We start from the raw sequence: 14,486 nt of genomic DNA on the forward strand, positions 1-14,486 counted from the left end.
GAATTTTTTCCTTGGTGTCAGAGACACATTGCTTCTTCAGTATGCTTACAACCTAAAGCACTGCTTCGTCAATACCCTGAAGTTGGTGATACATACTCATAAAATTACTTGGAGATACCAAAATGCCCTTCTTTTTTGTGAAATGCTTGCTATAGATAAGGGGTTCAGGAAATGTGCACATCATACACAATTCTTCACTTAAAGAGAAACATCTGAAAACTAATAAGAAGGTTATGAAAGTGTCACTTAGCAAATAAAAGATATCAACAGGGAAGTTGTTACTCATGGTGTGAACAAATTTCATTTCTATATGAAATGATGACATTTAAGTCCTAATATACATTTCAAATTGCAAACGCCTATTTTATGTGTTCATCTTAGTCTTTTCTTTTTTCTTTTTTTTGTGGGGGTGCCAGAGAATCAGTGATTGAACCCAGTTTTCATACATATAAGGCACACATTTTGCTACTACGTTGTTTCTCCAGTCCTAAAAAACATTTTAAAATGATATGGTTATAGTTAGGAAAAAAATGAATCACACAAGCAAAGATGCCTACCCCATACCCACCAAACAGCACAGTAGAAAAGAGTTGTAAAAACCCAATCCCAATAAATATTACCGTAAGTGAGGTGCCGTCCACACACATCACAAGGTCATCCACTATTTTCACAAGTTTGTTTATGATAGAATAATTACTCAAGCCTTCAGAAATAGCTGAAAACTTGTCCAGAAGATCAGTCAAACTGGTTGACAACTGTACCACCATCTCGGTTATCCAACAATGACTAGGCTGCAAGAAATCGAAAGAAAGTACAATAAAGCATCTATTTTAAGTACAATAAACTCAGAGCACCCTTTAAAGTCATCTGTGACTCAGGCATTGACTGCTGGACAATGGATTTCCTTATGTCTAAACAGGTCAGTTCTTGTGTTTTAACAAAAAAATCTCACATCCTGTTTCAAAAGATATGACTACATAAAGATCAGAAGGAAGCACTCACTGATGGTAAAGATTTAGCTCTTCCATGGACGTAAATCAAGAGAAGAAAGAGACACTCTTACCCTTGACAATGTCCAAGTATTCTTGGAATGTAATTCTATAGAAGGTTGTTTATTTTTTACTCACTGTGTACTTAAAGGAGTTGTAAACATAGAGAGGGTTACAAAAATTTAATGAGGATTAAGTACTTCTCCTCAAGGGACAATGTGCAGTAGTTTGATGAACTGAATTACCAGTGGAAACAGAAGATTTAAATCAGCTTACTTGTTCTAAAACGCTTGACTGATTTCAAGACTTATTTAGAGGTAAATTCATGAGTGCTAAACATAACAACACAAAATAGAAAAAAAATACTCCTTGTTCAGTCAGAAATATTGTCTTAAAGAGCAACACTTTTTCCTCCTAATCTATGCAATTTGGTGGCATGGGGGCGGGCGGGGAGTGAAGCATGGAGGGGGGGTGCTGTCCGATGGGGAGTTGGAAAGGGCAAGAGAAAAATGTATATACTGTTTAGAATTTTTTTCAAAACTGGTTAAAAACTTCAAGACAGAATGAAATTTGGTTCCTTAAAACAGTATTGGCCCCTGGTTAGAAGCTCAAGCCTGGGAGATAGAAATGAGTTTAGTTCTGGACCAAGAGACTCCAGGAAAATCTTATTACTTCTCTAGATCTCACTTTTTCTAGCTACAACATAGGAATAAGAAAGTGAGGTTTGCTGCTTGTTATGAGGAAATAATGTACATAATTCAAATATTCTTGTTTTTTAAAAAAGTCTTTTATTAAATCTTGTTCCCCACCTTATCTCTAGTGTCTAACATATGAAGTTGTTTAAAAACAAACCTATTTGCTGACTGACTAAAATACAAATGAATAAAGCAATGAATAAATGAGAAAAATAATACTCTTCATCAGGGATCCATATTCCTTCTGTGAATGTCCAGATAGTAAATAATCTAAATTTGGTTTGCCAAGTAAAAATATGACACTGATATATTTATAGATGAGCAAGAAAATTGTCACTACAAAATGCAAAATGTAACACCTGAATGTAATTTTTGGATTAATGTTTGAATATGATTTCCTTTGTCATGTGGACCTGCCAGTAAGAAAATAATTCTTTATTGTGGGTAAACCTTTGCTTAGCTTGGTTCAAAGTCACCATTCTCCATCAAACAAACAGATTGCAAATGTTCATTAATAAAAACCCAATCCCAGCTGGCTGGCAGCCCATACAGAATGAAGCCAAGGGCTGGATTTGGCTTTAAAAGGTGTGATTTTCAGACCTACCCTAAAAGGCTAGGTTCAAAAAAAGTTTAGATGATTAAGAAAAAATTCTTACTAAATTAAGAAGAGATTTAATTCTTTTTAAGGTTAATGTCTTTTTATGATATTACATAAACTATTATTTGCAGTTATAAATTCACATACATAGTATTTTTAATATTAAGTGAAGCTGGATTTCTTTTAATGCTAAAAGGTTACAGTGAGAAAAAGAAAGATAATAGTGGGACAGGTAATAAAAATGGACTTGACTTAATCATATAAATATTTCAATATAGCTCCTATTATGATAAAGATATAATCATAAGAAATAAGTAATGACAGGAAAAACCAATCAAACCACTAAACTTCAAGTCTCTACTCACTAGCAGAATATAATCGTAAGGCATGGCCAACTAATTTGTTTATTCTCAATGATAAAAAGTGCATGTTTGAATTCATTTAATAGAACAGTCTTAATATAATACTGCCCCAAAGGAAACTGGTTAATCTGTAGATAGGTAAACCCTAGAATCATGGAATGCCATTCAAAACTGTTAGGATTGTTGGCTATGACTTCAGATAAGGAGAATAAACAAAATCTCAATTGGAATTAGTTCAATTAAGCAATTTAATTCAACCCATCAACAAAGTTTCCAAAGTCTGTTCAGAATGAATTCTTTGTTTTGTTAAATCAACGCTTATCTCCTGTTCATATATTTGCATCATTAACAGGGCTCTTTCCAAACTGTCAGTCTTTCCTCTGTGTTAATCTACTCTCCAAGTTTCCCTCTTTTTAGGCAGTGATAATTCCCTTTAGATAGTCCTATCAGCAGGGGCAGGTTTCCTAGACTGTGGGGTACAGCACATACTGTAAATACAGTTTGAATCATACTTATGAGGTAGAACAGTCTCCACCAATTAGTTCATGCCCAACTGTGAAAATTTTTCAGCGGCGTGCAAATGCCCATTAACATCTTTAAACTCTCATCTTGCTCTATTGTATAAATACTCTTGCCTAGTTTTCTCTTAAATATTCTGACGGGACTGTAAGAACCAAAATAAAATGCTTTAGTTTGAATGAAAGTAATCCTTCTGTTTCTGCGGGTTTTGCCTCAACTGAATGGGTTCTTTTTTTTTTTTGCTTTTGTCATTAAAGTAGAAAATAAAATATTTTGCTTATGTGCCTCTTTAAACTGGAGTACTTACTGCCACTTCTGTTTATCTTTGCTTTCAACTTAATACTATGCTTACATTCTTTATTCAAGTTCTTAACAATAACTATCTTGCATGGCGATATACTCTCTTGTTTTCACCAAAGAAATCAACAGCACAACCAGTCAGCTTTTTCCAGTCCAGTTTTTACCCCCCAAAAACAGCATTTCTTACAGTTAAAAGAAGGAAATCCCACAGTCCCCCACCCAATAGCTGCCCTTTGAAAGTCAGGGTAATTGTTGATAGTTGATACAAACTTCTGGATGACCTTGATGAAAAATATACTTCTGAAAGTCCTGGAATTGTGTTTCATTCATTACTTGTTCTTCCCATATTTCCTCGGGAATAACTGTATTTTCAATTTAAAGTTCTATTTTTTTTATCATTTTGTTAAAACAAATATGTTTGCTTTTGAAGATCCTGGGATTAATTGATGGATTTTTTTTTTTTTTAGTGGCAGAGATTGAAGTCAAGGCCTTGTACATGTGAGGCACATGCTATACCAGTTAGCCACATCGCCGAGGCCCTAAATCCTTCTTGGATTTTTTTAAAAGATAAAACTGAAGTGAATAATATTTAAATATCAGCCAGTTCTGACTTGTCTGCCTGCAAGAAAGGGAACCAGTTTTGGCGAGAACATCCAGCAGTTTTGTATTTTCTTTTAATTAAATTTAGTCAATGATTTGCAAAGAGAACAAAAAACAGTGAGCAAAAATATTTCATTTCTCGGACAATAGGTGTTTCTGTTTTTTTCAGTTCTTCAAGATTACAATTCAAAATGGATGATCAATGTTATGAAATTAGAAAGTGTCATTTCTTTCTCTGTGTTAGTAACATTGGTAGTTATTATGTTGTTGTAGTTTCTTAATAATATTGTTGCTATTTCTTATCTTTCAGAGTCCATTTCAAATTTAAGTGGCTCTCTGTAAATATTAACTCACAACACTCATTAAAGAATGTAAGATATAAATAATGTTCTCTGTTTTGCTACTAAAAGAATGCAAAAGATCAAACAAGTTGACAAAGTCTTGAAGGATGTCAAAGAGGTGATACATAACAGAGAGTGCCTTTTAGATACCTGAGTATGTTTTAGGGACACACTTCATAGAACAATACAGTCCTTGCTTTGACAAGGATGCCTTGCCTGGACTACTGCTTAGCTCCATACTTCCAATTTCTTACATTCTTTCTTGGAAGCTTCTGCTTGATTCTTTGGTTATTGGGCCACACTTGGCTATGCTCAGGACTTGTTCCTGACTCTGAGCTCAAAGGTCATTTCTTGTGGTGGTCAAGGAGCCCAGTGGGGTGCCGGGAATTAAACCAGTGTCATAACTTCAACTGTGAAGAGCATTAGATATTTTAAAGTATCATACCCATTAAATTAATGATTTATCTGAATGATTAAAGATAAAAATGCAACTATTTGAAAGCATTCTAAACATAACCAGGAATATGCCTGCTTCCAAAGATAAAAATATCTAAGCTCTAAGATAAATGATACATCAATTTTATAGGATGTGTGATATAACACACCTATCCTCCCAGAATTGGTGATGTACACTTAAGACACTGGCTGAAATCAATCGTGTGCTTTATAAACATTCATACAACTGGTAAGGTGGTTCTGTTTCCTCTTCTCTGATACCATGCGTCATTCTAAAAACTGTTCTGGTTTATTGGTTGAAAGAATTTAACATATTCATACCACTCCGGCTAGTGTCAAAAGCAGTCACCATTAGCTCTATAGAATTAGAAGCTAAAGTTGATAAAATAGACCATGATCATTATTTATAGATGTGTGTGGCAGCATTATTTATTTGTTTATTTATTTATTATTATTATTATTATTTTGGTAGCGTCAACAGAGAGATATAGGTATGCTCCTTTGGTGGCCCTATAGTACAGATCTCCATATAGAAATCTCTACAGGATTGCTGGAGTAAATTATCCATTAAGGATTATCAGAGAGAAAAACTGGCTCATATGCTGTGAGACCACTGAGGGATATTGACAAGGAATGATTTACTTTGTTTTCTAATCCAACTAATCTAATTACCAGCCATACCGCCCAGCTTGATTGTTTTGTTTTGTTTCCTTTAATGTGTCTCAATCCTCAATCTTGCCAAAATTAGAGGTATGAATGCCCAGGGCACAAAGCATTCCTTTATTTCCGCTGTGCTTTCCTATCTATCTCCTGGCTGAGCAATCAACGTCAAGCCATAGCATTCCTCACAATAGTTCAGGTCTGGAAGGAATACTCAAAGAGCCATCTGTTCCAGATCCACCGATTTCATAAATGGGGGAAAAAAAGGCCTAGAAGAATGAGGTGGTTTATCCCAGAACACATTTAAAACATACACATTAACAAGTCAGGTTTTCCAAACACGTCTCCTTTTTTGTTTTGTTTTTTTGTTTTTTGTTTTTTGTTTTTTAATCCAAGAGCTAATGATTTTTATTTTTTTTCCTAAAGGCTCACCATGACTCATGTGATCTCATTTCTGAACCACGCATTCTGGTCCTTCGGAGAATTAAGAGATTTGAGGGGAATAAGTGGTTCATTCTGCCTCATTTTAGCAGGTCCAGAGTCAGGCTAATGGAAGCTTAGCAAGTGTCAATTTCTATTAAGGGGCTTTCTTTATTTATAATTTAATTCTATTTCTATGTTGGTCAGAATAATTCATTACATTTAATATTAAAACACCAATCCCACCACCATTACACCTTCCCACCACCATATTTTGAATGTTTTCATCCCAAATCCCAAACCATGTCCCCCAAAGCAGAACTGAAACAATTAATTTTGTACTGCTTGTTATGAACAATCCACCAAAAATAGTCAAATAAAGTTTCCCTAGAGGAAAGTGTGTGAAGATTATCGTATTTCATCCTGGAGTCATTAAGCCCTCGAGAGGACTTTCTTTACTCTCCTGATTTTTGCTCTTAGCACTAAAAAGGTAACACCACCTTGACCAAACTTTCCTTGTACAGAAAATTTAAAACAATCTTAGCAAGCCATTCTGCAAAAAACTGTATTCTATGAACAGCACAGAACTCCAAAATTAAGTCCCTTTGGGATAACTCATATTTTATAATGATATATTTTATTTTGCTTCCTTAATCATTTGGTTTCTTGGTGTTGGGTTTAGACATGTAACTTTGCAAATTTATTTTTACTTGATTTAAAGTGAGATAGAGCCTCAATCTGATGGTGAGCGTAACTAGCACAAACTACAGAAATACTTTTCTATGACCTTACTTTCAGGGTATACTTGGACCATACTCCGAGCACATTAAGGTAGAAAACAGTATGTAGAAGCAGCGTAGGTAGAGAGATGAGCTAGAGGCTCAGTGTCTAGCTCCACTTCTACTGGCACAATTTCTGATTTCAGACAAACTACTTAGTCTATTTAGAACTATATTTTTTCTCTAAAGGGGTTTGTTTATTCTGTGCCGGTCAATGAGGATGTCAGTTTCCTACAGTTTTAATTATTGCTTAAGATATGGCTAGTGTGGGGCTGGAGCCATAGTACAGCGGGTAAAGCATTTGCCTTGCATGTGGCCGACCCGGGTTTGATCCCCAGCATCCCATACGACTCCCCAAGAACTGCCAGGAGTAATTCCTGAGTGCAGAGCCAGGAACAAGTCCTGAGTATCGCTGGGTGTGACCCCCACCCCCCCCCAAAAAAATAAAGCAAAAAAGCAAAAAAAAAAAGAAGAAGGATATGACTATTGTGTAAGATGGTTAAGATGGGGTAAGATGATGGAACACCAGTAACCTTAGGCACCTGGAGCTTCATTGGAAGCCTTCAGTCTCAGGAATAATGACAAAGTTCTTAGATATGGAAATGACTTAATACAAGCTAATGAGACAGAAGTCTTAAGGAAAGCATGTTTCTTCAAAATTGAATGATATTCTTAGAACTGAATTTTCATAAAATGTATGACATCTTCAAGAAAAAAACTAACATGAGGTGTGACTGTTACAGTTATAGGCAATAACTTTATTACAAGAAATTTGTGGACTATTCAGGGTAAATTTGTGTCTCAAGGAATTTATGTGTTCACATGTAGATGAGATTCCTTCCTTCCTTCCTTCCTTCCTTCCTTCCTTCCTTCCTTCCTACAGATCATTATTAAGTGCCAATCATCCATTAGGCACTAGAATAAAAGTCAGAGCCAAAATACACAATTCCTGCTCTCACAAAGTATACAGATTAGTAAAACATTATCAATTAAATCATTCTACAAATAAACGCAAAACTGCTCCATTGAGAAGTATTGTGAGAGGAGTTTTAATACTGGCTTCATCAAAGAGGAAAGGGAAGGTTTCCTTAAAGTTCTGAAAGTTATCTAAATAAAAAGGAATGACCAGCATTTTAGATACAGAGAAGGTTATGTGCATAGAAAGAAATGCAGCAGGAAACATGAAGGCTAAAAGGATTTGGAAAGTCTTTACATGGCAAGAATCTTGGAGGCCTTGTATAAGGAGATACATCTCCTGTTTCCTCTTTTCTCCAACACATATACATAAGGAACAAATGATCAGGTCTATATGTTTAAACAAAAAACATGATCTACTCAAGAAGAGTCAACTCCTCAAAATGAAAAGACTTGTAATGGGTCAGACACATGCAGATAGAAAGACCCTAAACAGAAATTGTGTTGTGAGTGCATCACAATTTGCAGAAGCACATTATGGGAGTAACAGTACACGTCCAGTCTGACATCCTTGCTTTAAAAAATACTAAGTAAAAACTGACATGACATTAAATACCTGTCGAGTAAGATGCTAAATCAGTGGTAGAATCTTTGAGAAGGAGCAAGAGGGCAACATGATCTTAAGGTGTCTTCCCAAATATTATGATTTAGTTGCCTAATGATAAATATAAAGAAATAGCTGCACCAGTTAATCAATGATCAAAAAAAAAAATGATCCAATGAGGGAGCAAAGGAAACTGTGTACCACTGAGGCTACATCATTTAGATAGCATCATTGCTTAGAATGCATAATCTGGGTAGAAACATAACAAATAACCATCAAATTGCTTCTGGCGGAGATATCATTTTAATAAATAAGAGCGCTAGCACAGAGGGTGGGGCGTTTGCCTTGCACGCAGCCTACCCGGGTTCGATTCCTCTGCCCCTCTCAGAGAAACTGGCAAGCTACCAAGAATATCTCCTCCGCAGCACAGCCTGGCAAGCTACCCGTGACAAATTTGATATGCCAAAAACAGTAACAACAAGTCTTACAGTTTGTTGTGAGATGTTACTGGTGCCTGCTCAAGTAAATTGATGAACAACGGGAGGATAGTGCTACAGTAATATTCTTACATCATTTAAGGAGGAGGGCTATCTTTAAAAAATATTAGTGACACTAAGACTAAGTAAGTTTTAAAGTTGAAGATATGATATATCAGTTACCCTGAATTTATTGGCTGTACCATAACTGTAAAAAAAAGTACAAATTAATCATTTTGCAGTTATTAAAAATCAAAAATCCAAAATAGTTCTTATAGGTAAATTTTTTTTAAAAATTAGGTGTGTTGTCTATAGGCGAATCTGTATCAGTGAATTTTCTAGATTCTTAGAGGCTATTGACATTCCTCGGCTTGTGACCTCTTCTTTCATCTTCAAAGCCAGAAGTGTAACATCTTCAAATCCCTCTCTTTGCCTCTGACAGTTCTGACTCTTAACAGGATTCATATGATTAGACTGATCCCACCTGGATAATTCAGGTTAATTTCTCCCTCCTCATACCCTTAATTACACAGACAGAATCCCTTGTGCCTTGTAAGGTTTTAGATTCACAGCTTGAGACATCTTTGAGGAACCATTATCCTGCCAGCTACACATGATATGTAAATGCAAATCATGATCCTAGATGGAATCTTGTACTAGAGGAAAAGAAATGAAGAATTAAAAAAAATTTGAAAGACAGCCAATAAATTGAAGTATTTTAGTCATTGCTAAATTTATTGAAGCTGGCAACAATACTATGGTTATGTAAGAGAAAATTTTAGGAAATACACACTGAAATATTTAGGGGTAAATTAAACAGCCATGATTTATACGACTTATTTTACAGACTTAAAAAAATAACAGACACATACATGCACAGAAAACAAGTATTAGTGAGGCAAATGTGGTCAAATGATAAAAGATAGATGAATCTGTAGTAAAGGATCTACGAGTATTCTATGAACATTCTTACAACTTTACTGCAAACCTGAAAATATTTCCAAATAAAAAGTTATATAATAATCATATAATTAATCATATAATTATACAATTATTAATTATATAATTAATCATATAATCAATAATATATAAAGTTATATATTAATAACTTGATATATAGTGAAACTCATTAATATGTAACTTATTTTCATTAAAAATTGATAGCATTTCATCAAATACAAGGTATCTATTGTGTATATGATTTTATAAAGGTTAGAATATTTACAGAAGTGTAACAAATCAGCAACTCAAATTTTGTCATCTACATAAGCGCATTATATAGATAACTAGTAAGTGTAAAGAACTGGATGCTTAAGGTTTTAAAGGCTAGAAACTTTAAAGGAAACCCTAGTACTATCATAGTTTGCTAAAGTTGAAAATAAAACTGGTAAATACCCCTTGATTTTAATACCAACTGGTCCTTCTCACTCAGCTATTTGTGAGAGAGAAATCTGCAAGGTAAAGAAAACCTTTAGAAAAGCAGCCTTCACTTTTCAGGAGTATTTTGCTGCATTTAAATACCAAAGTGAAAAAAAATCAAGTACATTCTATTCAAGAGCTTACTTCTGCCCAATGCCTCAGGCACAATTTTATTGCTTTGGCCCCAGAGAAGCTTTCTGGTACCCACCCTGACTCCCACTCCACCCTCTATTGTTTCTAAACAAAAGATAAGGCAGCTGGGACTGTGACCAGGGACAAATAATAAGGGGCCTCTCCACTGGGAAACTCCTGTGGTTTTGGCAGAAGCTAACATTTCAAAATGAGGTGAAACAAAGCTTAAGACCCCCGCTCTGCCTAGAGCACAGTACACGAGCTTTGTTTTTATTGCCAACTGTGGTAGCCAAGAACAATTTCTCCAGTTGTGCCAGGACAGTGTGCCAAGATTAAAGAAAAAAAAAGTGGACTTTTCTCAATTACAAGCAAAACTATGTGGCAATGAATTAGTGTTCTTTTTCACAAGTTTGGCTCTTGCTCTCACCAGCCAATACTGAAATCTATGACTTAGCACTATCTATGATTATACCAACACAAAATCATGTTTTGTTACTTTCAATTTAACACCTTTTTTTTCAGAGAGCAGCATAATTTTTTTTTTTTTGTCGAGTAGATTTGGCAATCTTAAACCTAAAACCTTCTTCAAGTGGGATGGATTTTTATTACTTTCTCTTACTATTGTCATTACTTAGATACACCCACAGTCTGTGACCCAGGGTTAAGAACCAAATGATTTAGGGATTTCTTTTTAAGACTATCGCTTTCTAGTTGTATAACCTTGGGCCAAATGCTTCTGGGTTGTAAAGGGCAGCATGTGATTTCTACAGTAGGAACTCTGGTAGTTAGTCTCCCTCTTCTCATTGGACTTTCCTGTCACTCAAAAGGATAAGTGTATGAAATGATTTTGAAAATGGGAAAGTGTTATTAAAAGGGCAGCCACTTGGGATACTGGGACCCGTGGTGGTGGAAAATGGGCACTGATGGAGGGATGGGTACTTGATCATTGTATAACTGAAACCCAAGCACAAAAATTTGTAAAACTACAACTGTACCTCATGGTGTTTCACTAATAGGTAAAGGTAAAGGCCCTCCCGTTCATCAATTTGCTTGAGCAGGCCCAGTAACGTCTCCATTGGAGACTTTGTTGTTACTGTGTTTGGCATATCGAATACATCACGGGTAGCTTGCCAGGCTCTGCTGTGCGGGCGAGATACTCTCGGTAGCTTGCCGGGCTCTCCGAGAGGGGCGAAGGAATCGAACTCGGGTCGGCCATGTTGGCTGCGTGCAAGGCAAATGCCCTACCGCTGTGCTATTGCTCCAGCCCTGTTTTTATTAGTTTCACTAATAAAAATTTTAAAAAAAATTAAAAAAGGGCAGCCATCATTTCCTGGTTTTTACTAAAATTTAAAAAACAAGCACACTTCAGTTAACCTATGATCAAAAAGCCTTATGTTGGTTCCCTAATTTTTCCTGAACAAATACTTGCTGATGAAGTTATTGATGCTATTAATTACTTTTCAAGTGGCTATATGTGTTTGTGTGTTTGATTATTTTTGTATAAGTGTACATAAATTATATATAGTACACTATAAATATATATGTATATATATAAATACATACCTTATGGGTATGTATACCTTATGGTATATCTTATGGGTTCAGGGATCACTCCTGGCAGTAACTGGGGAAAGTATGTTTAATAGGATGCCAAAGACTGACCCTAAATCAGCCACATTCAAGGCAAGCACCTTACTTGCTGTACCATCTCTTCAGTCCTCAGCTATAATTTTACATTCCTATTTTTCTCTCCTAAACTTCTATAGGGTAGACAGTGACCCAAGTTTGAGGATAATTAATCCAACATGAAGATACATGCTCTAAGGAATTCTAAGAAACTTTAGAGAGTTCATACTAAAGTGCTTTGTAAAATGAATGAAAAGAAATACACCTGGATAATTTTCTTAAAATGATGATAATCTTTACACATTACACTTATATCATCTAAAGACATTATAAAGTACAATAATTTGTTGGTATTCCTAATAAACTTTACTTGGGAAAGATTGTAGTTTGTTAATCCACAGAAATTACTGAAAGTCTAAAATTATACAAAAGGTAGATGTGAAATAAGTGTTTAGTAAATTATGGAATGGGTTTACAGAGCAGAGAGACTACTTAAAATGGCTTTAATTCAAGCAGCATGAAACACTTTATAGGACTAAAATGATCATTACTACCATTTTATGCCAAAGACATATTACAAAATAAAAATAAGTCACAGGATGATATATAAAATGCAATGATAACATAAGATACAAAGATGAAAATCCATGTAATCTTAATGCACATATGCATGGTTTTCAGTAAAAGTATAAGATCACAGAAGGCCATCAATATAGCCAAGCATTTTTATAAGATCCTAAGAAGCAACAAACTGCTAATAAATTCAGAAATAAACCACTTTGTGTCCTCCAAACTAAATAGAAAGAGATGTGTATCACATTTTCAGATATATAAAACAATTGCATACTTTTGTATTGGGCTGGAGCGATAGCACGGCGATAGGGCGTTTGTCTTGCACGCAGCTGACATCGCCGACCCGAGTTCAATTCCCCCACCCCTCTAGGAGAGCCCGGCAAGCTACTGAGAGTATCTCGCCCGCACAGCAGAGATGGCAAGCTACCCGTGATGTATTCGATATGCCAAACACAGTAACAACAAAGTCTCCAATGGAGACGTTACTGGGCCCGCTCGAGCAAATCAATGAACAGCGGGAGGACAGTGACAGTGATACTTTTGTATTAAGACTCTTTGGGGGGAATAAAGCAAAAGGAATCTTGTGGCTAGCTCTAAAAATGACCTTATGATGTTGGAGAATACTAAGACACATACAATAAAATGCTCACCAATAATTAAAAGTTGGCAGTATACTCAAAGAAAATAAATAAAGTTCAAATCTCAAAGATATCCTCTTTATAAAGTGATAATAAACAGGTTTCTAAATGTCAATTTCCCATCCAAGTAGAATAATAGCATTTCTTTTGTAGCTATTATAATGAACTCAGAAATATACATACCAATACCTCCATCCCGGGGACATATTTGAGAGATATCATGTAGTCTTTTGGAAGATTTGCCACCTACAGAGACCAAAAGAGAGAGAGGAAGAGAGAAAACATATATTTAAGAAAGTCCATACATATCAAATAATCACATTATTTTTAGTTATTTAGAAAAAAAAACATATAACCTGTTGTGGTTTTTAAATGTCACTGAATTTCAATATATACATAGACATTTATCCTTCTTGATTTCTTTTGTAATCCAAAGAATTCTCTAAAAATAAAGTATATGAGCATACAAATATTATGGATTCCAAATTCAGTGATGAATGTCTAAGTATAACTTACTTAGTTTTAGAAAGAATCTGAATTTCAAATTTCCATCTGTGGTCATGGAATTCCCTTCTCAGACTATCTTCCTACCTGCTCCTCCCTAGAATCAATGATATAATGCATTCTTCTTATCAATAGTTCTTAATGTCTTAACATCACTAGGGAACCACCATCTGAAATGTGACAACAAACCTACTAAACCTTCTTAACAAGTCCTAGAGGTAATTCTAATGCATGTTCATATATGAGGCTGAAGCGATAGCACAGCGGTAGGGCGTTTGCCTTGCATGCAGCCAACATGGCCGACCTGAGTTCGATTCCTCCGCCCCTCTCGGAGAGCCCGGCAAGCTACCGAGAGTATCTCGCCCGCACGGCAGAGCCTGGCAAGCTACCCGTGATGTATTCGATATGCCAAACACAGTAACAACAAGTCTCACAATGGAGATGTTACTGGGCCCGCTGGAGCAAATCGATGAACAATGGGAGGACAGTGACAGTGACAGTGACAGTTCATATATGAGACCTAATCTTCAGTGTTGGTTCTGGTGTGGGGAAGGGATGTAGTGAAACATAAAAAGGACAACTATGGATTTGGAATGAAGATGATTTCTTACGTAAATAGATTATATTTGGTTCCTTGCTATTACTTAATACATTTAATTAAGGCTGAATCTTATTTATTTCTTTTTTGGTAGATAACTCCTGGTAGTGCTGTGGGGGTCATATGTGGTGTTAGAGATTGAACGCAGGTCAACTGCATTCGAGGCAATTCTTTATATGATGTACAACCACTTCTGGTCCAAGCCTGAATATCTGAAATACCTGAAATGTTTGTTTCACTTCTTAAAGCACTAAAAAATATCTAATGTTTACATCAGTTATT

The 14,486-nt window shown here is 35.5% G+C and overlaps 1 protein-coding gene across 3 annotated transcripts in view; it reads right to left on the reverse strand.

The window, feature by feature from the left end:
- Window positions 1–14,486, reverse strand: part of KITLG (KIT ligand) — a 167,482-nt gene that overhangs the window by 106,687 nt on the left and 46,309 nt on the right. For all 3 annotated transcript variants that reach the window (XR_008792650.1, XM_056116201.1, XM_056116189.1), the window contains exons 3-4: window positions 13,286–13,348; window positions 621–791 (exon numbers count right to left, since the gene is read on the reverse strand). Coding sequence is in view for 2 of the 3 variants with exons in the window: in XM_056116201.1 (XP_055972176.1) it covers window positions 621–791; window positions 13,286–13,348 (234 nt within the window). In the remaining variant the exon portion in view is untranslated. The remainder of the gene's footprint in view (window positions 1–620; window positions 792–13,285; window positions 13,349–14,486) is intronic.

The sequence above is a fragment of the Sorex fumeus genome, unplaced genomic scaffold, assembly GCF_029834395.1.
Source record: "Sorex fumeus unplaced genomic scaffold, SorFum_2.1 ptg000003l, whole genome shotgun sequence".
In the NCBI taxonomy this organism is placed as follows: Eukaryota; Metazoa; Chordata; class Mammalia; order Eulipotyphla; family Soricidae; genus Sorex; species Sorex fumeus.